At 41.6% G+C, this 22274-nt stretch overlaps 1 protein-coding gene across 3 annotated transcripts in view; it reads left to right on the top strand.

Annotated features, from left to right (window-relative positions):
* The first annotated feature begins 579 nt into the window (after positions 1-579).
* The window catches only part of celf3a (cugbp, Elav-like family member 3a), a 35178-nt gene continuing 13483 nt past the window's right edge, over positions 580-22274 (top strand). The window contains exons 1-6 of one of the 3 annotated variants that reach the window (XM_030741559.1): positions 590-711; positions 900-1055; positions 1939-2091; positions 3569-3651; positions 17897-17945; positions 21143-21271. In XM_030741559.1, the coding sequence (XP_030597419.1) occupies positions 1947-2091; positions 3569-3651; positions 17897-17945; positions 21143-21271 (406 nt within the window). In that variant the 5' untranslated portion in view covers positions 590-711; positions 900-1055; positions 1939-1946. Of the gene's footprint in view, positions 1056-1938; positions 2092-3568; positions 3652-17896; positions 17946-21142; positions 21272-22274 lie in introns of all 3 variants that reach the window. The other 2 variants (XM_030741558.1, XM_030741560.1) reach the window with 2 other exon arrangements.

Raw genomic sequence — 22274 nt, 5'->3', positions numbered from 1 at the left:
TGCCTATAGAGCAAAATCAAAACAGGAAATACTCAGTCAAAAAGTTAAAGCACTAGAGCAACAGTGAAAACAGTAAAACTTCTCTAACAACAAACAAGAACACAGAAACTCTAAAAAACAAACAAACAAACAAACAAAAAAAAAAAGAAACAAACCTGGAACCAGAGCAGGGACCATGACAGAAACGGCTGATAATGTCTCGGTCTAATAAGGGAAATACTCATAATCAGGGATAAAGAAAATGTGTGCTTAATGAGTGAGATATCAACAGTAATAAAGGAATGACACAAATATGATGATAATAAAACTAGAACACTGTTTTATACTTCATATATCTCAAAACTTGGGAAATTCCTGTTCTATTAAAGACAACCTATAACCAAATAGCTTCAGTACAGCAGAATAAATACATGCTGTGCGTGAGTTTATCCTCTTTTCCTTCCTCTTTCTCCGGCTGTCACAGAGCTGGTAAGTTAGCGACGGTCCCTGGCGGCAGACATCACGGCCCAGGGGAGGGATGGAGCTGAGATGGACAGGGAGGGAGACACCGGCTTACGACGTCAAAGGAGTACAGACACACACACGCACGCATACACACAGGGAGAGGGAGAGGAAGAGGACAGCCAGCCAGCCAGACTGCCAATTCCCCACAGTCTACTGAAGGAAGCCTAAATATCCACCTATCTCAACAGTCTCTGTTTAGCCAAGCCAGTAAGAGATTTGTTTATTTTTTTAAAAAAATATATAAATATCAAATTAATTTGAAAGGGGGAAAAAAGAGAAAAAAAATCGGATCATCTGTGAGGAAAGAGCAGTGGAAAAAAACAACAAGCAAATCTAGAAAAGCACGCTCATGCCGAATAAAGGACCGTCGCTGGATGTTACTTGTGTTGTTTTAGGGGGCGTGCGGGCCTAACTTGTTACAGGATCCAAAGACGCTCTGGCAGACACATGAACTGAGTAATTTGAGGTTTGATAACTAAACAACAGCGGGGGGGGAAAGAAGAAAGGCATCAACTGGTCACGCCGATTCTTTGCCACGAACAGCACCACAGGTATTATCATTTTTTTTCTCTCTCCCTTTAACTCTTTGCTGTTTGTGGTGTAAATGCGTGTTGTTGTTGTTGTTTTTGGGTTTTTTTGTTTGTTTTTTAAAAAATTACGATCGGGTCATTGTTGTTGTCACCAGCGTCTTTGACAAAGAGAGCGCAGGTCTCCAGCTGTGTTGACAGACACAATGTCATGTTTCTGTGAAGGGGGCGCCAATATAGGCGGCCGAGACAGCAATTCAGAATTTGTTTACTATCATTTACTACAGCTTCATATGCATTTTTGCTTATTATTGTTTCAGTTTGAGGCAAAGGCAACGCGTTCCAGCTCTGTAGCCGTGAGTCGTGTTTGTAGGTGTCCATGTGACGCCACAAATATGAAAGTTATGAGGTCATTTGGGGGTAATTAACATTCATCAGTTCGTGTTCTCGTGTCAAAATAGTTGCACCACATTTTCGTGAAAAGACGTGGAGTTCTTTCTAAAATTAAAAAATTAATAATTGCATCACCCTTCCTTTAAAATTGCTCTCTTAGATGTCTCCATGTATCTGTGATGGTTACCAGTGAGCTCTTAGATGACTTTGCGAGCGTTTTCATTTACATTTAAAAGTAACGTGTTTACAGCAACGCAACTGCGCTGCGTTTTATTGTTGCATGTGCTAAAATCTACCACAGCATTTGGACTGTCACATCTCAGAGGGTGTAGAAACCATTAATTCAGCCTCCCATTCTCGCTGAACGCTCCCATCTGTACCTCCATCCTCGGCCTCCTGTTTGCACCTCCTGTGCAGTGTGAATTTAAGCCCGCAGGCTCCTGTCTGCTCCTCCTGACCGCCTCCACTCTATATGTGTCTCTGAGTGTGTGTGTGTGTCATTATTCCTCCCCAGACTTCTCAATGAAGGAGCCTGACGCCATCAAGCTCTTCATCGGGCAAATACCCCGAAACCTGGAGGAGAAGGACCTGAAGCCCATCTTTGAGCAGTTTGGCAAGATCTATGAGTTGACGGTGATAAAGGACAAGTACACAGGGATGCACAAAGGTAAGGGAGGTGTCCAGTTGAAGGGGGAATTAATTTACTGCTTTGGTTTGTAGCATGTTGTGGAGAAATAGAGATGACAGCAAAGCCTTCTGTTGTATATGCTCTGATTTTATTCTGAATAAATATGAGTCGGTTGGGATGGTTTCTTATCAAGCTGCTGTCCCTTTGGAGCCTTTCTGATGCACAGCTGGTGAAAAGTTTATGTTGTATATCCTGTTTAGTGGCCTTACACTTTAAAAAATATATTGAAAAGGAGAAATATCTCCTCAGAGCACAAAGACAGGACCAGACTGAAGAGTAAAATATATTTTTATTCTCTGTTCATAAAGTGATCCTGACTGAGGCTTTGCAAGGCCAATATGCTCTTAAACCTTTAGCCCATCTACTATAATCAGACTTACTGTAGACACAACAAGAAGCAGCAGAGAAATTGTTGAATGCGATGTAGAACAGACATAAAATGACTATTAACTTCACGAGTATGTTGCTTCAGGGGATGCTGGAAGGTTTCCTTTCACGTCTACCTCATGATGCCACAATTTGAGTTACAAACATTAAAAAAAAAAAAAAAAAAAATTTCCCTACTGCCAGCGTGATTTTTATTCAAGAAGGTCCGAGTCTAAAAATTTAAAATCACAGACTCCAAGAATTAATAAATCATTTTGAAAGTGAGTGTACTTCACCCTGTTGGTAAATTATCATCAGCAGAAAGGCAGTTGTCTGAGATCAATCTTAAAAAGAAGTGTTTTGTCAGACAATGATTAGTTTCATGCAGTGATATCACTCCGTTTGAAAGCACTGGTGCCACCCACTACCACTACTACTACTACTACTTCCCCTTGTCACATTGTGGGCAGGCTTCTTATATTTGGGAGGAAAACGCGACACGTTCAAAATTCCATTTGACAGATGGACCAAAGCTGGCAGTGTGATCTGAAGCTAAACAATGATCCGTAATGTCATTCCTAATGCAAATCTGAGCATGGAAAACAAAAGCTTTTATAAATCCACATAAACCATCAGTCATTGGGGATACATATAGGCCAGGTGGTTTGGGTCCTCTAACACCTATAACACCTATTCTGCATACATTTACATATTCATGATTTGTGGGAGCACTAAAGGTTAATGAAGGCCTTTCTCTATTATGTGGGACTGCATACATTTTGCCTGAACGGCATGATATTAAATACTCATTCAGGCTGCTTGTGTCTGAATAGATATTTTTTTTAATAATCTGATAGATCTCTGGTGCTACAGGAGGAACTGCTTAACAAAATGACAGTCCGATTATTTATTAGAAAATGTAAACGCATGTTGACCCAGAATTGTTGTCATTGTTTATTAATCTGAATAAAATAAGAGCACAGATACCAAATGGTGTATTTATAACAGGGCAGCTGCCAGCTCTGACATTATATGGACATTAAAAATCAATACACTCATGTGAGTGATCTCCTGCCCCATGTTTCTCCAGGATGTGCCTTCCTGACATATTGTGCACGTGAGTCTGCTCTGAAAGCCCAGAATGCACTGCACGAGCAGAAGACGCTACCGGGGGTGAGTGTGTTGCTGTCTTTTCGAGTCTTTAATGGTGTACGTGTTTACATCAAAGAAGTGGAATAACTGGCACGCCAGGCTATCTGACCACACTGCACAGGACTCTGGGAAAATTAAACAAGTTTGACATGTAGGGTTGACTTCCCCCTTTAGCTAATCTGCACCAATAAAGGTCAAAGGCTGCTCTCCCCCTCTTATGTTTCATATGTGATGCATCCAGACATATCCATCCAGTTAAGGCATGAGTCATCTTGCTACATGTCATGGGTCGGGAGAGACAGCTATGAGGCTCGCTGCTGGAGTGACTTTGCCAGCTCTTATTCTCTTTGATGTTTCTCTTCCTTTCTATGTCTGTCTTTCTCCCTCCCTCTCTCCCTCTCTCCCTCCCTCCATCACCCCCTCCTCTCAATCCATCTCTCCCACTGAATTCTAATCAAAGTTAAACCTAGCTTTATTAGCATAGCCAGGCAGCAGGTGTGCTGCCAAATGACATTTCTAGAGCTAAATATGACATGACAGCCGCGTCTCTATAATAACCAACTATATGGGAGACAAGGCGACAAGGCAAGGAATTACTGAGACAGAGTGTGCTCCCAGACTTGCTGCTGCTTCCTCTTTTACTAAGACAGCTTCACCGCTGTTTCCTTTTGGTTATTTTTGTTGAAATCTACATCATTCACTTCTTTTTTTTCCCCTCCCCCCCCTTCGGAATGGCAGGTCATGACTGTAGTTTTTGAGGGAAAAGAAAAGAAGCAGGTGTACAGTGTAACTCTGCAACTAAAGATTTTTTTTTTTATCATAATTGATATAATTTTTTTTTAGCCTAAAAATGTCAAAATATAACAAGCTTAGCATAATAGTATAATATATAATATAGTATAATAGGTAGTAACTATTAGGAGTCATTCTATTAAACTAGTAACTGACAGACAGAAAAGCAATCCACGGTTTTTCTGTGGTGTTAAACAAAACAAAGCGTTTTAAGCTTAGTCAGGGTAAAATGACACCTGCCATCTTAGAAATATTTTACCATTTAGGCTATTTTATAGATGGTACAGTTAAAAGTGCAGTTTGCACTGTTTTTTCCCCCAGTGTGCTACTAGTGTAACAAAAAAAAACAAAAACTATTGTCTTGGTTGGTAATAGCCTGTGGACTCCTAGCCATGGAGTCAGGTTGAATTAACAGGCCTCCTACCTGGTCTCTGTCCAGGAACTATTCAGTTTTTGCAGGCGTGTCACTGTCAGTGAATAAGGCCCTCATCACACAGGCCTAGAGACTGGTTGGCAGCCACTGGTTGGGAGGGGGAAAATGTGCATTCCACGACTATTTGCTACATTAACAAGGTCAAATCTGTCACAAAGAAGTATACAGTGCCGCACCAAAAACCTCTTTGATTGCTTTGGTAGATAGCAGATTGCTGTTGCTGTAGCTGGTTGTAGTTTTCTTGGAAACCAAGACTGTCTACCTTCAAAAGAACATGTCAGCTGGGCAGCGCTAAGGTACAACGTTCACTTTGAAGGCAAATGGTCCCCACTTCTAGTTCATGTTGCACTTTTTCAAGTTTTACTAGTGCTCGGTGATTAGTTGGCAAGTGTTTGTAGACAAGTTGTTGTCTTCCATGCAAACTATAAGTGACCATGGCAGTCTGTTAGTGTCCAAAACAATCACAAGGAAGGTTTTGGTGCAGCACCCTCTTTATGACCCAGCAACCTCTAGTAACCAGTTACCAACCAGTCGGGAATGCACATTTTCTCCTGATGACTGGTGGGTGTATCACGTCCAATATGGACAAACTCTGGAGAACTCTCGAGTAATGTGCACATCATGTCACGCAAGAAAGCTTAATAAATTTAAATGAGGATTTTATCCAAACCTGGTACAATATATGTACTGTGCATTGTCCCTGCTAAACAAACTAAATAACAATGATAATATTTTTAAAAAATGAATTTGTGTAAGAATTTAAAAGAAAATATATGTCCCTTGCCTCAGTGTCTAGTGCCTAAGGCTCTAGCATTTAATATTAAGGCTAGCATTTAGATAAATAGCTAAACTTAGCTTAATGCTGGAGTGAAGATCGTTCTGCATACGGACATTGGCGAGGAAGCAAGCTGAGGTTAGCCGGGTAGCTAGTAAATCAACCACATTAGCAGATAAGCTGATATTATCTGACACTTTATTTAATGAATGTGACCAACTTCAAAATATGCTTGCATGCCTGTCTGATTATTTAAAGCATTTATTTTATAAATGTTTTAGCAGTAGGGTATCATTGTAATGGCAGGCAGGGACAGTTTGAAGGAGCAGGATGATATTAGCGTGACAACAAAAGAGATCCTGTTGTTAGTATGACAGTAGCGTGACCTTCCTGACCTCTCACAGGGGATCAGCAGCGCCCAATGCCCCATGCTAAAGCCCTCCCCCTGTTTCTACTCTAACAGCTCTTTTCCCTCACAACCTCTTACCTCTAAGCCATGTGGAACAAGCTAAAACCCTCCTGTGTTCTCCCAGTCCTTCCCTGCCCTCCCCCCTCCCTGCCAACAAGGAAAAAAAGGAGGAAAACCATCTTATTAGTTCCATACACGCCCACACGGACAAGATCTGTTTCCCACCCCTGCCACCAGCTGTGGTGTAATTGTCATCTAATTGCACCTGCACTGCCAAAGAATAATTAACTTTGGCATCTCATGGTCAGGGTGATACAAAAGGAAAAACATGATAGCAATTATAGGACTGAGACGAGAGAGCTTAAATGAAAGCACACCTGAATGTAGAGAAAGCTGAAAGATCTCATTAATAGTCAGCACTGCTTATTTTTTTTTCTTTCAAAGCATTTATTCATTCTGGAAAGAAAGGGTTGGTCTTAGAGACATTTTTTTTGTCTCTCCGTACTATCCCCCCCTCTCCCTGCTAACAATGGAGTAAAAAGAAAGAAAGAGGTCCGGCAGGGATGAACAGATGGTTGTATCAGAGTGGCACCTGGCCTCGTGTTTAATTTCAGGTGAGAGAGTCCGTCTCTAAGTGTGAGGTAGAAGAAGAGTGTCAAAAGCACATTCAGCTGAAAGCGAGGAAAGAAAGCGAGAGAATGGAGGAGGGGGGGAAAGGGCAGGAGTTTAAAAAAAAAAATCAGATTCACTCTGAGTGTGAAAATGGAGGTTTGAGAGAGAAAAGATTTGCTTCCTGAGCTGCACTCATTCTGTCCTATTTGGACATCTTGTACTCTTGTCCCTACTGTTCTTATCGCTTTATCTGTGCACTGTCTCAGGCCATTTGTCTGGCCTGGTCAGCTGTTGTGAGGCACTCTGAGAGAATAATGTCCACATTATGCCACATTAATCAAAGCTATTCTGCAAAGCAGCCTGCAAAACTGAATTCAGATCTCAGTACCTCCAAATAAGGTCAGTCCAGCTAAAATGAACTGAAATAATCAAAATAACTGAAAAAGTATCAGCATAATTTTTACAGTACAGTTTTTTAATGTCATTTGTTGGCAAATACAGCAAAAAAATCCAGCTTTTTTAGGCCTCTGTGATAGTAAACTCTAAAAAAAATGTCAGTGTCACAGGAAGCTCTAAGGGGCTGTGATTAAGCAAGAAAATAATCAGCAGGTTAAAGGAAAAGTCATTTTGACATATTGGGATGTATTTGTCTTCTTGTCAAGATAAATGTGAAGATCAATACCACGCTCATTTCTATCAGTAAATATGAACCTGCAGCCAGCAGCAGGCTATCTTAGCTTGGCATAAAGCCTGCAAAGAGGAATTCACACCGCAGCCCTGGACTTTCTGTTTGATGTCTGACTGCGCAGGTGCACGGTACGCAGTCACATATGCTGCCTATAGAGAGTAGATGTTACTGTGACGTCACCCCGTTGATTCCTGTTATGAAGCCTCAAGATGAGGCTTTTCGCTGTCTGGTTTAAAAAAGCTGGATGTGACCAGGAGAAGGTGTGACTGTGAAACAGTATGTGAGACCATGGATAAGCCACTATTTTGAAATATAGTATAACAGAGATTTATAGAATAGATTTTTTTTTTTTATTCAATATGGGTGACTTATAAGCCCATAAACTCATCAGGAAAGTGTTTTACACAGGTCAAGGCAGAAAAACATTTTGCCATAGACTTCTACTGGGGGTTTACTGTCATGCAATCCCTAACTGTGACATTAGTCCGCCATTTTAAACATGCAGCAGTTTAGGATCAAGTGATTAAAGCCTGAATTACAAAGACCACTCTGCAACTTTCTGGCAACCACTGGTCAATAGGAAGAAAATGTGCATTCCTTGACTGGTTGATGAGTGGTGGCTTGAGGTTGGTGGCAGTCACTGTGAAATCAATTGCTAAAGCTGCGATCATACAGGCCTAGAGACCAGTCAGTGACCCCTGGCAACCACTGGCCACGCTTTGCACACATGATGTGAGTTGTCAGCCATATTGGACATGGTACAACCACCAGTCACAGGGGGGGAAAATGTGTATTTTTGACTGGTTGGGAGGAGGTTTCTACCAGTCACAAGGTAAAATTGGTCCCAAACAGGATGCTGCACCACAAACCACCTTGTGATTGCTTTGGTTGCTAGCAGATTGCCACTATTGCTTTTATTTTTCATGGAAGAGTCCCACTTGTCTACAAACACTCCCCAACTACTCTCCAAGTAGTGGTGAAACTGAGTGGTTTGACACCAACTGGAAATGTACACTGTTTTGCCTTCAAAGTAAAAGTCTTTTGAAATGTGCTGGCTGCAGTGCTGATGGACAACTTTACTTTCAAGGCAAAGGTTCTCTGGTTCTGGTTTGTGTGGTACTTGAAGTTTTATCACCACTCGGCTAGTAGGTAGTAAGTGTTTGCAGACAAGTTGCCATCTTACATGAAAAGTACAAGTGACCAAAGTATGGAGGTTTTTGGTGCAGCACCCTCTTTGAGGCCAATTTCACCTAGTGACAGTCAGCAACCTCTCCGAACCACTCGCCACCCATTCAGAGGATGCACTTTTTTTTTTTTTCCCCCTCGCGTCCAATATGACAGATGACTCTCAAGTAATGTGTGCATGTTGTCCAGGTCATGTTTGTAAATGAGAACTAGTTCTCAAACATTTTTTTACCTGGTAAAATAAAGGTTTAAAAAAAAAATGTCATGTAAGAAAACTCTATAGGCCGAGAAATCTTTTTGCAACCAGAAATATCACCATTTGGTGGGAAACCTGGAAGCTGCATCCATCTTTTTTGGGGCATTGCCTCATGCATGCTTTATCCAGGAAGTGTAAACACATCTGAAGCAGACTACTTCCTGCCATTGCGTGCTACATAAAGGAAACGTGCACGAAAACAGTTAGATGGAAACAGCTAGTCTATCTTTCCAAAGAGAATAAAGTGTGCCTATCACTGCCTTTGAAGATCAGTTTGTTTTGTTTAAGAGTCAGATTAGCTATTTGCCCTCCATTTACAGACTTTATATCAAGCTAAGCTAACCAGCTTCAAACTCTACTTCATAAATGCTGCACAGATATGACAGCTGTGGTGATTTTTCCTCATCAAATCTCAGCAAGAAGGTGAAATGTCAAACTTTTTCTTAATTTAATGAGAATAATATGTGTTTGGATATTCACAAAGCTGTTTAACGCTCACTTAAGGTAATATTTGCAACAATGCCTCGTTGTTCATTTTAAATCTAATATCTAAAATTAATAACATCAAAATCTAATAGTGAGACTGTGCCCAAGTGCGGGAAAGTAGCTGTGTGTGTGCTTGGAGTATATTTGCATGTGCAGTTGGGGGAAGGGAGGGCAGGTGTTCACACCTACACGGTTTAATGAAGGGTGTGTGCTTTTGTGTGTGTGCGTGTGCATAACTGTCTGTTTACTTTCATGTGCACGTGTTTCCTGGGGGAGTACACATCCAAAGATAGGGAAGGATGGATGGAGGGAAGTTGCAGGGTTTATTATGAGCTCTCCTCGGGTTTCTTCATTCACGATCTGCAGCGTGTATGAGAGGGAAATCTGCGCTGCGAGGCCTTCTGCATTTAAGCTGCCCATATGAGAGGAAAGAGCCCTCTTTGTGGTGGAACATCTGACTAAGCTTGACATTTACTCAGACATAAGGAGTCAGACGGAGCAGACAGAAGGGTTTTATCAATAGTCTGAAAAAAATGCATATACTAAATATAGCTCAGGCTTTTTATGCAGGATATGAGATAGGAAGTTGTAGTGTGCAGTGCTGTAATTTGTGCCCTTAATCTCTGAACAAACATATTACTGTAGATGCAAACGAGCTATGATGGGTTGCAGGGTTATGTTAACAATCTCTTGTATACTTGTTAGTGTTGTACACTTGTTCAGCTTCTGCATTTTAGCTTAATTTTTTATGGTAAAATCAGCAACTGATATTTTCATGTGAATTTTTTTTTTTTTTTTTTAAATGACGAAAACAAAGTGTGAGGGCTTAAACATGCTCTCGTGATGTAAACATGAAACAATAAACAATAAGGAGATAAATCAGCACCTCCACATGTAACCTATATCTTGATGTTGTGGGGATGATGCTGATGATGATCGCAATTAGCGTGCCTCAGAGCGACTGTGTTCACTTGATGAATCTATCTGGAGTTAAGTGTGCATTCACCCGTCAATTCATTTACATATGCATGCATATAAATGCACGACTGGGCAGGACAACTGAGTGACAACAACAAAAAAAAGGGCTCATCCTCTGTACGTCACTGTGGGGCGACTGTAATGATGAATGCAGATAGATTTATGGAGGTAGTAAATGGGTGTGAATTAGAGAGAAATTGGATAAATGAAATCTGTGTGTGTGTGTTGCAGGGGGAATAAGAGGGTTTGGGGGAGGGGAGGAAGAAATAAATGAAAGTTTGACATAATGAACAGTGGGTGGCAGTAAGAGTGGAGGGGCTGGAGGTGCATTGAGGCACTGTGTTTATCAGCTTAAATACAGACATCTGTTACTGAGGAATTGTGTGTTTTGGGGGGGGTTGGGGAGTGTACGTGTGTTTGAAAAAAACACACAAAAGCAGAGACGGGCAGTTGCCACAAAACTCATTGGGTTCTTTGAACTTTGGTGCAGAACTGGTTATCTAATGAGCATACATGGACTGGAGTGGAGCTAAAATGTGTAAACCGTACCAGTTTAGTTAAAAAAAAAAAGTAGGACATGGACTTTATCTGCACTCTCTCGCTCTCTCACACACACGCATACAGAAATCTGCCCATGATTCAGTTCTTTTCCCCCTCTGCTCCACTGATTCGAGTCAAACAACACTTGACATGAATATTTAACAGTTAGAACAGACAAAACAATTGAGAGTCAACTCAAGTATTGTTAGGAATTTACTCTTTGATATTCAGTTTCTTCACTTTGAAGGATTTTTGTTGGCTGTCTGGCAAAACGGCTGAATGTCAGCTTCAAGACATTGTCAGCTTGGCGTTACCGCTGGACAGACTGGTGAACCCTGCAAGAGCAGGAGACAACACGGGGAAGCAGCTTTGACACCAAAGACTGGGACATTGTTTAAATATTATTGAACTGCACAAGTGCTGTCAGTCTCTCTGTGTTTGATTGAATTCAGGAGAAGGTTGAGTTACTCTCTGCTTTCTGTGGCTGCCCGCCCATGTGTGTGCGCATCTGTGTGTGCATCCACGTGTGGAAACACTAACGGAGCGTGCTTGTGCATGCTTTTGTGTGCCGCTTTGTTCCAACTCTTTGTGTGATCAGCTGCAATCTCTCTTTCTGTTCCTTTACCTTTTTTAAAAAATTTTTTTATGCCTGTTAATATACCAATTTCCACCTGTGTTTCTACTTCTCCCCACGGGGTGAATTCACAAGTGCGTCTCAGTGTAAGTGTATTTGCGATGATGGGGAGAGAGAGAGAGAGAGAGAGACAGAGAGGAGGTGGATGGAGACCGAGGGAGCAAAAGCAGCAGAGACAGGAGAGGGAACAGAGCGGTGGGGGAGAGGAGGGGGGAGGCGGGAGGTGGCAGGTTGATTACGGTCGCAGGTCTCGTTGCCTGGAGACGGCTGGGACGAGGGATGCCAGGTTGCTAGGCGACCAGCACGATGCAATGACCAGCGCTGTGTGATGGAGCGGAGGGGAGGCGAAGATGGAAAATTGTCTTTGTGCCCCCCTGCCCCACCCAGCTACACCTCCCCTCCCTCTCTCCTCTTCCTCCCCCTTCCCCTCCAGCTATGCCTCCCTGCTGTAAATGTTCTTGAAAGAGCAGGGTGACGGTCTCCGCTGATATATTTACCATTCAGAGTGGCAGCGTTTTCGGGCGTACAAGCAGAATGCAATGAAATGGCAGAAAAACAGGCAGCAGATATCCTCCCCCCCCCCCCCCAACCCACACACACACACACGCAGCAGCATGGGCCTACTGTATAGACAGATTATAATCAGCTCTGCAGGTCATAATAGTAAGGCGAGTAAAATGCCATCATCAGTATGTTTTTCTCTGTCTGGAACACATTTGTCTTGCTGTAGTAGATGAAAATGCATTTACATGGTGGCGAGGGCCAATCCTCCATGTTTACACTAAAAAAAAAAGGATTTTGTTAAATACAACCCAACAACCAGATTACTTAGCCTGAGTCCTTTTATAGAATACAAACAAGTGGGAATAAATATGTTATATTTTAAGTGATATTCATGGCAATTCTATTGATGGCAATTTACAACAGGTGTGCTACGCGTGTATTCAGTAAGTGACTATTTTTTTTTTTTCAGAAGTCTGAGAAAGATCCTTGTGCTTAAAATGTCTGTCCTTGTAAGGATTGAAGGATTTAAATCATTTAAAGTGTACTTAAGTACATTAGTTATAAAGTAAAATATATATCAAACAAGCAATTACAGCTATTTTTAACAGTAACAGCTGCAATTTGTCTGATATTTTTTTCCAAGTATGGTTAACCTTACCCTAATAAATAAAACTTTATTAATAAGGTTGATTCTCACTGAATGTCTGTTTTTACTTTAGCAGTTTTATTTTATATGGGACACTGTGACACACCGAGTGCACAACGTAGCTGTGCTGATGACAATCCCTGTTGTAGACTAGATAAACTATATGGACAAAAGTACTGCTCCACCTAAAAATTATAGTTACAGGAGCTGCTCAGCCATGTAAATCAATGCTATGAAACTCCCAGCACACAGTTTTTGCGCTGATGTTAATGCCAGAGGTGGTTTGGAGCTCAGCAGTTACTGAGTCAGAAGAGTACTGATGACTTCTAAGCACTATGTACCTCAGCATTCAGCAACCCCTGCTCTGTAACTTGTGTGGTCTGCAGCTTTGTGGACGAGTTGCTGTGGTTCTTACACTTACACTTGGACACAATACCATTTAGAGTTGTAGTGGAATATCTACGAGGGGGAAAAACTTTTACAAACTGACTTGTTTCAACAGAGACGTCCTATTACAGCGCCACGCTCAAATTCAGTGATGCTCTTCAGAACGACCCATTCTTTTACAAATATTTGTAAATGCAGACTAGATGCTAGATGCTCGATTTTTATACACCTTTATACACCTAGATTTGTCCATATATTGTAGGTGTGTTCAGCCTGCTCATTCTCATTCCCAGGGCATCAAATACTGCCATCGTGCCTCAAAGATCCTCACATTGTGTCCTTTGGCTCTGGCACTGTGGCACAAGTATCCCAGCTTGCAAGTTACACATTGGTATCACATAAAATTATTATTGTTATTATTATTAGACTATATTTAACCAGCAAGTGCAAGTAAAAAGCAAACCAAAACTAATCAGTGAGAAAAAAACAAGTTAAATATAGCAAAAAACACTAAATGGGAAGCAACCGGTGGTCTCCAGGGTAACAAACATTTAGATGCAGAGATGCTTGGCATCCGTGTAGCTGTCTGTACATCACGGGATTGATCCCACAGTATACCTTGTGCATATCTATGTGACTCTAGTGCCATCTGACAGCATGGCAATATTTGATGCCCCAGGATGAGACCGCTCGGATTCAGACTGATGCTCTGTGCTTTGTTAAAGATCAAAGGAAGAGCTGCTTCCTGTGCACATTTCTCTTTTCTCTCTTGTAATTTTGTAATAAAATCAAAATACCCCCAAAATAATAAAATAAGTAGCTGAAAAGGGAAATTCAATCAGTCTCGCTGATGTCTATCAAGGGCGCGTCTCTGCTCGCCACTATATTTGAAATAAATTATCCAAATCACTGCTGGGGACACATCCCTACAGTCCTTACTAAATTCTCTGCCCTTGCACTGACTTTATTACCTATTTCTTTTAGTGGGTTGTAGCTGTTAAATGCAGGTACTCCTAACTCAATTCATGGAGCTGAATATACATCTACAGATTTAGTCCAAATTCTTAAATCAGTTTTATTGTGTAGATTCTCTGGGTTTATTTTCAGTGTATGAACCTTGATGGCATTGGGTGGGGCGGTGGGGTGGGTCATGCATTATGGCAAAGGGGTTGAGCTGTTATTTGATTGGATAATCTGTGGATTTAATATTTCATAATGCTCGTGAAATCCCCCCGCGGCATCACAGAAAGAAAAGATTAAGTATGTGTAGATGTGCGCTCATGTCGCTGTGACCATCAGGAGCCGACAGAGCATTGTGTGGACGGCTGTATATAATATCTGCACAATGTGTTTGGAGATGGAGCGCAGGGGGAGGAAGAAAAATCCAATAGCAAAAACACACAGTGGTGAAATGGGCTGTTGATCAGGCAGGTTTGAATGCGTGTTGTCTGTGCACAGTATGGGACCGTTTTTGTAAACAAGCCTAAGAGAGAAAGGGGAGGGGAGGGGAGCAACAGGAGGAGGAGGGGAGAGAGCAAATTACTGTAAAGTGTGTGTTAGTGGTTGAGGCTTAGAGGGAGATATTTTTCTCCCTGCTTCTGCATCTGCTCTCGAGGCAGCGCCAACATTCAACAGGCACGAACGAAGCCTCTACCAACCTTTTTTTTTTTTTTTTTTTTAAATTGTTTCTAATTTTTCCTCCTCCTGCTCATCTCCTCTTTCCTTCCTTGCACATCTAATCCCTCTATCTCTTGACCTAGAAGCACCTTTTATCCTCCTCATTTGTTTTCTGTCTCTTATGCAGGTTGTTCAGGGCAACCTTGTTTACCTGATGTGGGGGTTCTCATCTCTGGGGTTGTCATGACGATGGCCATATGAGCATGGTCTTTATCAGACCGGCGGCTGGTTGCTGTGCAGATCTGAAGTGGCACAGCCTTGATGGCCTCCACTTCTCACTGTTTTTTTTGCCTCTTGTATATTCTAATTCCAATCTCCTGAGCCATCTGCTGTGCTTCTCCTTATCATCACCCCCACCGTGGCCTTCACTATTTGTCTTCCCACAGTGAAATACGGGCCATGGGGTTTTTTAGAAGTGTCATTCAAACATCTTTTCAAAGTTGCCTTTTAAATTAACCATGAGTTCACTGCATCATTTTTAGGTACGTAAAATGGCAATATCTCATTTAATGTAGGAACTATTTTCTTATACACCCGCCAACCGTATCAATGTGAAGAAGAAAGCATCTAGCTACCCATGATGCAGCGGTGTGTGGTAACTTTTACAGAAAGGCAAACAGATGAACAGGACTATACCTTGATTTAAAAAAAATAAATTAATGAATTAATTAAAATGCTGGCAGAGCAAATGATGGGCTCGTTCAGCAATGTGGTCTGATTAGTTTCTTTTCTTTTCTACAGATGTACCCACATGTACATGCACAAATGTCCATAAAAAGCTGCTGGTCTCGCTCTCCTTGACAAGCTCCAGCCATCATTAACAGGACATGCCCAGAAAATTGAGACATGCTATGGATTTCAGTGGAATCAGAGGCAGGCAGAGTTAAGCTTGCTTCCAGAGGCAATAGCGAACTGAGCTCAGATGGCAAGAAAGCAGTAATTTTAATCATGGATGTAAACAGGCGAGAAGTATTATGATTGCTATTTGAGATAAAAGGAGGGAGAGCGTCTTCAATTTGGTTACATTTCAGTGGGCAAGCAGTGCCTTCCCTACTTGCCCAGATGGAATGTTGCTGCCATGAGAGGCTCATAATTGCATAATAGCATGTGTCAGGATGTGAACATTAATTCTGTCCCCCACCCCTGAACTGTAATCACAGATACCTTTGGTTCTGAAAAGTAAAGCTAATGTAGATGGTACTTAAACTTCCTATCATTTCGCTTCTTTATGGCAGGGAGTGACTCCTCTTTTTCCAAAAATGACATGCGTTATTGTCCCTATTAGTCTCAAAGAATGATAAAGCAGGGATTTTAAAAAAGAAAAAAAGATGGCAATAGTTAAAATGCTCAGCTCAGTGTGATTTTACTAAGTGATGGGTGGCATCACAAAGGCTATGCCTATCTTTTATATCAGGTTTATGGCTGTAATGTAGTGAATATAGACAGTAAAAAGAAAATGCTTCCAAACTGCTCACAAAAAGGTTTGTGGCTTTATATAATAACTGGGTCACAATTTCACTTTTGCTTTGAGCACCACAAGGTGAGTACCATCTGGTCCCATGATATTCAAAAGATGGTTTAAAGCTGATATCTTGACAACTGGGCAGTTTGTACAAAAACAGTCTAGATTCAAAAATGGCTTATTTTGTGAAGAATAAAGCAAGAGTACAGATATAATCTCAGCATGGGCAATAACGGCAAATAAAAATAGCGGTATTATTTCACAGTGGTAAATAAGGTAATACTTATTTTTCACAGGTTATTGTTTCACTGTCTCCTGCCTGAGAACAAGAAACAGTGATGATAACACACCAAGAGTGATTTGTTGAGCTTTACCCCGAGTACATGAATTTTTAGCATGCAGGCTCAGTCAAAAGGATGATATCTCCTCTTTAGCATATTGTAAAAAATTTAAGCTAAAAAATTATTATTCACTGACCGCTGGAGCAGACCTCCATTTGCTTAGCTGATTGGAAGATGGTTTTCTGAGACTTTTCCCCTCCATCTACTCAGTCATCCTATTAATTGGTGCAGTCAATTAGATGGCTCTGAGGAGAGACGGGAGCCCTGTACAGCAGGTGCTGGGGATGTTTCAGCTAGTGGTCCAGCACAGATGTTTGTTCATGCGGGTCCTTGCGGCACCGATCAATAGTGTCTCCCGGTGACCGATCACAGTGGATCAATCAGTGACACAGGATCAGCGACTGGCTGAAATGTCACCAGCTCCATAATTAAGACCTTCATTAAGCCAAAGTTAACAGTGTGTCACTCTGTTGCTCTCACCTCGACTCATCAGCCCTCCTCTGCTCCTGCACATGCACATCCCGCACCTCCCTTCTGTCTTCCATATGCCCCCCCCCTCAAAAAAAATCCAACTCAATCCCACCTTTCTCCCCTTTTTGCCCTCATCATTCATTCTTTTTCTTTATTTCATTCAATGGCCCTTTTCGTGCTCGATACATTTGAAGGACGAGCTGCACAGGCACGGAGGTGTGCATACTTTCGTCGGGAGGTTGAATAGTGAGGAAGAGGCGAGTGAAGCAGTCTTTTATGAATAGCGAAAAGGTCATTTAATGTAAAGTGTGTGTTCTCTGCTTTTTCTTTTGCGTTTTTGTTTGATATTCCTTCCTCTAGACAGCCGTCTCTGCCTCTCTGTCAGGCTCAGAATCTCTCACTATTCTGATGCTGCGTGCTCCTTTAATCCAGATTAGCTGGCGAGTGTTCTTAATCTTATCACTTCCCCAATCCCGCGTGGGTGTGTGCTTTTCCTGGTTTTGTGTGATAGGGGAGCGGGAACGATAGACGGCAGGATTAGAGCTGATTCTGAGAGAGACTCGGAGAGAGGAGGTGGGGCGAGAAAGAGACACTGTATGACACTGCAAATGTAATATCACACATATCAGTGTCAGCTGCGGCCTGCTGGAGTCGAGTTGGCCCAATAAAAGGAAAGGAGAGAAATTGGTGTGTAAATATAAACGACTGGAGCACAGGCCACATTTGCAAACATTTAAACAAGCACAAATGTGTATTACAGCTATAATTGTATTTACATAAACGGTTACATAAAGCACATAGACATAAATATCATCTTTTATCATTTACATAACAGGAGTGGGCACATTTAGATTTAATGCCACATTAAAACTCTAATTTGTGCCAGTTATTTCTTGCTTGTATGCTTGTATGCCATTTAAAATTGTGTTTTTCCCTTTTTGTTGATTAATCCTGACCTGTGTTTAAACTGACTCCACCATCTTTTTCCAGATGAACCGCCCAATCCAAGTGAAGCCTGCAGACAGCGAAAGCAGAGGGGGTAAGAGACACCTGTCCCCAACCGAGACACACAACACCTGTTCAAACATGAACACCTCCAGAAATATCAGCGGTAACGTGTCAGGTAGTCTTGCAGTGACATGAAAACACCTGCAAGAGGTAAGTTTAGGGTGTTTTAGTTGAGGATGCTTTAAGGGAAAGTACACTGCAAGAAGTAAAATGATTGGCATGTTGTTCTGATTTTAGGTCAATTGGTGATTTCTGAACTTGTCTTTGTTTTAGCCTTGTAACTGAGTGTCCACGGTTTTACTCATCTCTTGCCCTGTGACACTATGTATTTAGTTGGAGAAGTTGTTAGGAATATGGAAGGATAGTTTTACTGGTGTGCACTAATATGACAGCTATATATGTAATAGATTTGTCTTCTGTGCCTTCTGTGCCTCACCATAACTCACAAGGTATCTTTTGATATTGTGGCCTTGCACTGGTTACGGCAATATTGGACACGGTGCGATAAGGATACAGTTTTTGAGGCGGTTAGAGGTGGCATAATTTGCATGTTTATCATCCAGGAGATCATGGTTCGTGTTCTGTTTGGAGCTTTGTGTTTTGCACACATTTTAACTTCCCACTCACTGATTTGTTCACCTGCTATGGTTCACCTACTTTTTACTTTCAATCACTGGTTAGGTTTAGGTACTAAAAACTTGTGAGTTTGGTTAAAAATATCCCCCCTTCTAACTAGTAAAACCAGTTACCCTCCACGCTGAACACTTCCTTAACCCCCACCTCCCCTCCCTCCCCCCTTCAGTTGATTATTGTTCAGACTGAGCAGTCGGCTCAGCTAACTGCCAAGATGGATGTTTTGTTGCTATCAAACTACACCTGTACACCACACACTTCATACAGCCACTTACACTGTGAACAGGGTCACAGTGTAAGCCCTTGTCAAAAAATACACAGCTTGGTCTTGACAAGTTGTATTAAATCTATTTCAAATCTTATAACCTTTTTATACCACCTTATGTAGTTTTTCTCTTGAAAGCTTGGATGTCCACCAAACCCTAAGCCTAGATGGGCTGCCGGTGACCTGGTAAACCATCTTACATTTATGACGTTTTTCCAGATCACGTTACATAACTGTTGCTAATTTTCAAAGCATGCCACCAGCTCACCAGCAGCCTCTGTAAGGTTGGATTTAGTTTTTAGCCACAAACTGAACAGGCAATCTTTCAGAAACCAGCAGATGTTGCATTGGGTATTTTGAGCATTTGATTTTATGCTTGTGCTGTTACAGTTTCTCCTCTTGAAAGCTTGAATGTTCACTGAACCCTAGTGATCTGTTGAACATTCATGACGTTTTTCCAGAATAACATCTGAGTGGATCCCTAAATCATTAGGGACTACGGTACTGCATTTCACTATGTAAACCAGTAGCTATGAAAAGTACAGCAGGTAAAATAAGCAGCATCTGATCACTTAAACTAGAGCTATTGGTTAATGTCCACCCCTTTTTATAGAATTTTTCTCTGAATACATAAACGAAAAACATTTTAACAGAAAAACTAACATGTCAAAATGTGTGAGACTTCATTTAAATTGTTATAGACTCTTCTAGTCTTTTAAAATCTGCCTATTTGGAGTGCTGGTTTAGCTCACTGGGTTGGGCGGGTAGCCAACAAAGGCCCAGGTGTGAGTCTGACCCCGGGCCATTTGCTGTGTCCTGGCTCCTGGCTTTCCTGTCTTCTCTCCACTGTCCTGTCACAATAAAGGCTAAAGGAATCTGCCTATTTAACTTGTGGCTAAAAAAAAAAAAAAAAAAACACATCCTAAACCCACACAGGTGACATGGTGGATGTTGAGATTAGCTAAACCTGGAAATTTGCCTCAGAGTAGCTGTTCCATCACAAGTGCCAGAATAGAGTTAAAATATGCATCGCTCCAGTTTTTGTGCCGTTGGAAAAGCTCTCACATCTGAGTTGTCATCCAGGAAATAATCCAAGTCTCTTTCTCACACCATCCACGGTTTCTAATAGGCCTGTTTTTTCTGGAGTTTGATGTGCCACAGTAGAAAAAGCACAGGTGTAGATAATAAAATCAATGATGGCTGAATGCCATTTAGCTGCTTCAGTTTCAGGGTCCTGATATTGTGCATGCTGGCTCACTGTCACACTGTGGCAAATCAAAATGCCTGCTGTGAAAAGGGCCTATTTTCCTAAAAGTTTTTAACATTTTCAGTATTTGATTTGCAGTCTTTGCCAGCAGCCTGAAGGATCAACACTTTTGTGAATTTTAAAAAGCTTAAACAAGTTATAAACAGTAATTTAACAATAAACTCAAAAATGGTGAGAGAAATCATTTAGTTTCCTTTTAGTATTACAGGTCAACAAGCATGCAAGTGCAGACATTTATGTTGTTTATATACATATATGATTGGCTTGTTTTTTTTGGGGGGGGGGGGGGGGGGGGGCTGTTTTGTTTTGTTTTTTTTAACACTGACTGGCTCACAGCATAGTGAGTGAATTCAATGCTTTTCATCACCCAATACTCAAAACCCTCCCCTTCAACACACCACACAGGCAGGTGTTTCTAATCAAACCACATTATCGTCTGCAATCTCCTTGACATTTAGGCTGTATGTAGGTTTGCAATAAGGATAATGGCGCGTTCGCTGTGACTGATTGTATCTCAGGCGTCAAGTCTCTGACATTTGATTATCATACTGAAATAAATTGGACGGAAATGGCATCCTGAATGGTTGGAAAAATAAAACAAAACGCAGCTCACTCTTTGGTTTTCTTTCGGAGAATAATCTGCAGGAATGTGTGTGCGATTTGGAGTGAATGGGCTCAAACGTGCAGAAACGCTGGTCTGATCCTTCACAGACGGGGACAGACGGAGCAGCTTCTCTGACCACACAGAGGGTGACAAACATTTGAGTCACCACCAGATGCTGTTTGTTTGTTGTGCTGTTCATGTTACTGCACTCTGGTGGTGCTCCGAAGTACAGCAGGCTTAACGTCCCTCCCTCTTTGTAACTGCTTATCACACTGTTGTCGTGTTGTTATTCATGCATGTACAGTGACATGGTGTTTCTCCCTCCACCCCACCCCTCCCCACACACTTTCCCTTGCATCACCTCTCCCATAAATACCCCCCACCCCCTTTAATCTCACTCACATTACCACACATTACCCTGCTTTCTCCTTCCCATCTTGGTAATCTCCTTCCCCTTAGAAGACAGGAAGCTGTTTGTGGGCATGCTGGGAAAGCAGCAGACGGACGCCGATGTGAGGAAAATGTTCGAGCCGTTCGGCAGCATAGAGGAGTGCACGGTGCTCCGCGGGCCTGACGGAACCAGCAAAGGTAATAATGTGAAAACGTGCCCTGTGAAACACATCCAACGTCAAATGTACACAGCATTAGAGCAGTCCAAGACTGCATCCCTCCACCATTCCCACCACAACATGCATGAACTGAGTCCCTAAATCCAGACTGACATCTGAAACTGGATTAGTTTGTTTTCTTGGAAAAATCAAGAACATTTCTCCAAATTTTATTTATTTTTTCCAATTTGACCAGCACATGTTAACATATGGCAGAAAATGTCCAGTTTCGCCCTGCATCGCAGTGCTTAAGAATCCTTTCAAAAATTTCTGGATCAACTTCCAAAGTCAGTCACTTATTAGTTGGGCCAGGCCCCGCCTCCGATTAAAATATTCATGCAAATCTAGTCAGATTTCTTTTAGATTGATCCTTATAACAAGCAAACAGAGAGACAAATTGATCCAGTCATTCACGTTATCTCCTTGGTGGAGGTAATAGGACAATCTATCCATGACTCTGATGACTGACAGGTGTCCTTCAGCTGAACAGGTAGAAGTATAAAGTCCAAGAAGTCTTGCAAGAAATAAAGTGACGTGTCAAATGCTTACATTTGATACGCGTCGGTCTGCTTTTATTATTCCACTGTTTGTTTCCATGGTTGTCCCTGCATCATTTAATATCTAGCACGACTTCCTGGACCTTGTTAAGATGATTAACCCCAGACTGCTGTGTCTCTGACATTGCAGACATGCATAGAAGAGCCAAGTAGATTTAACTATAGCAGATACACCATTATTCACAGAAATGACACAAGTGTCAAAATATTCAACCATCTTCCATCATGTTCTTCTAGGTTAAAAAAAAAAAAGAAGTGTTCCACAATCTCCCCTCTCATTTAAAGAGCTACATCTATGAAGTTTGACTGTGTTTACTGTTAGATCTGTGTGGACAGGGAAGGACCAACAATCTACTCTAAATAGTCTGAAACCTCTTCATTTGAGCATTTAAATAGTGTTTAAATGGATGCAATTAGCCGTATCAC

Source organism: Archocentrus centrarchus, chromosome 11 (assembly GCF_007364275.1).
Source record: "Archocentrus centrarchus isolate MPI-CPG fArcCen1 chromosome 11, fArcCen1, whole genome shotgun sequence".
Taxonomy (NCBI): Eukaryota; Metazoa; Chordata; class Actinopteri; order Cichliformes; family Cichlidae; genus Archocentrus; species Archocentrus centrarchus.
The sequence above is the reverse complement of the archived record's forward strand: the minus strand, read 5'-3'. Positions and strand labels throughout refer to the sequence as shown.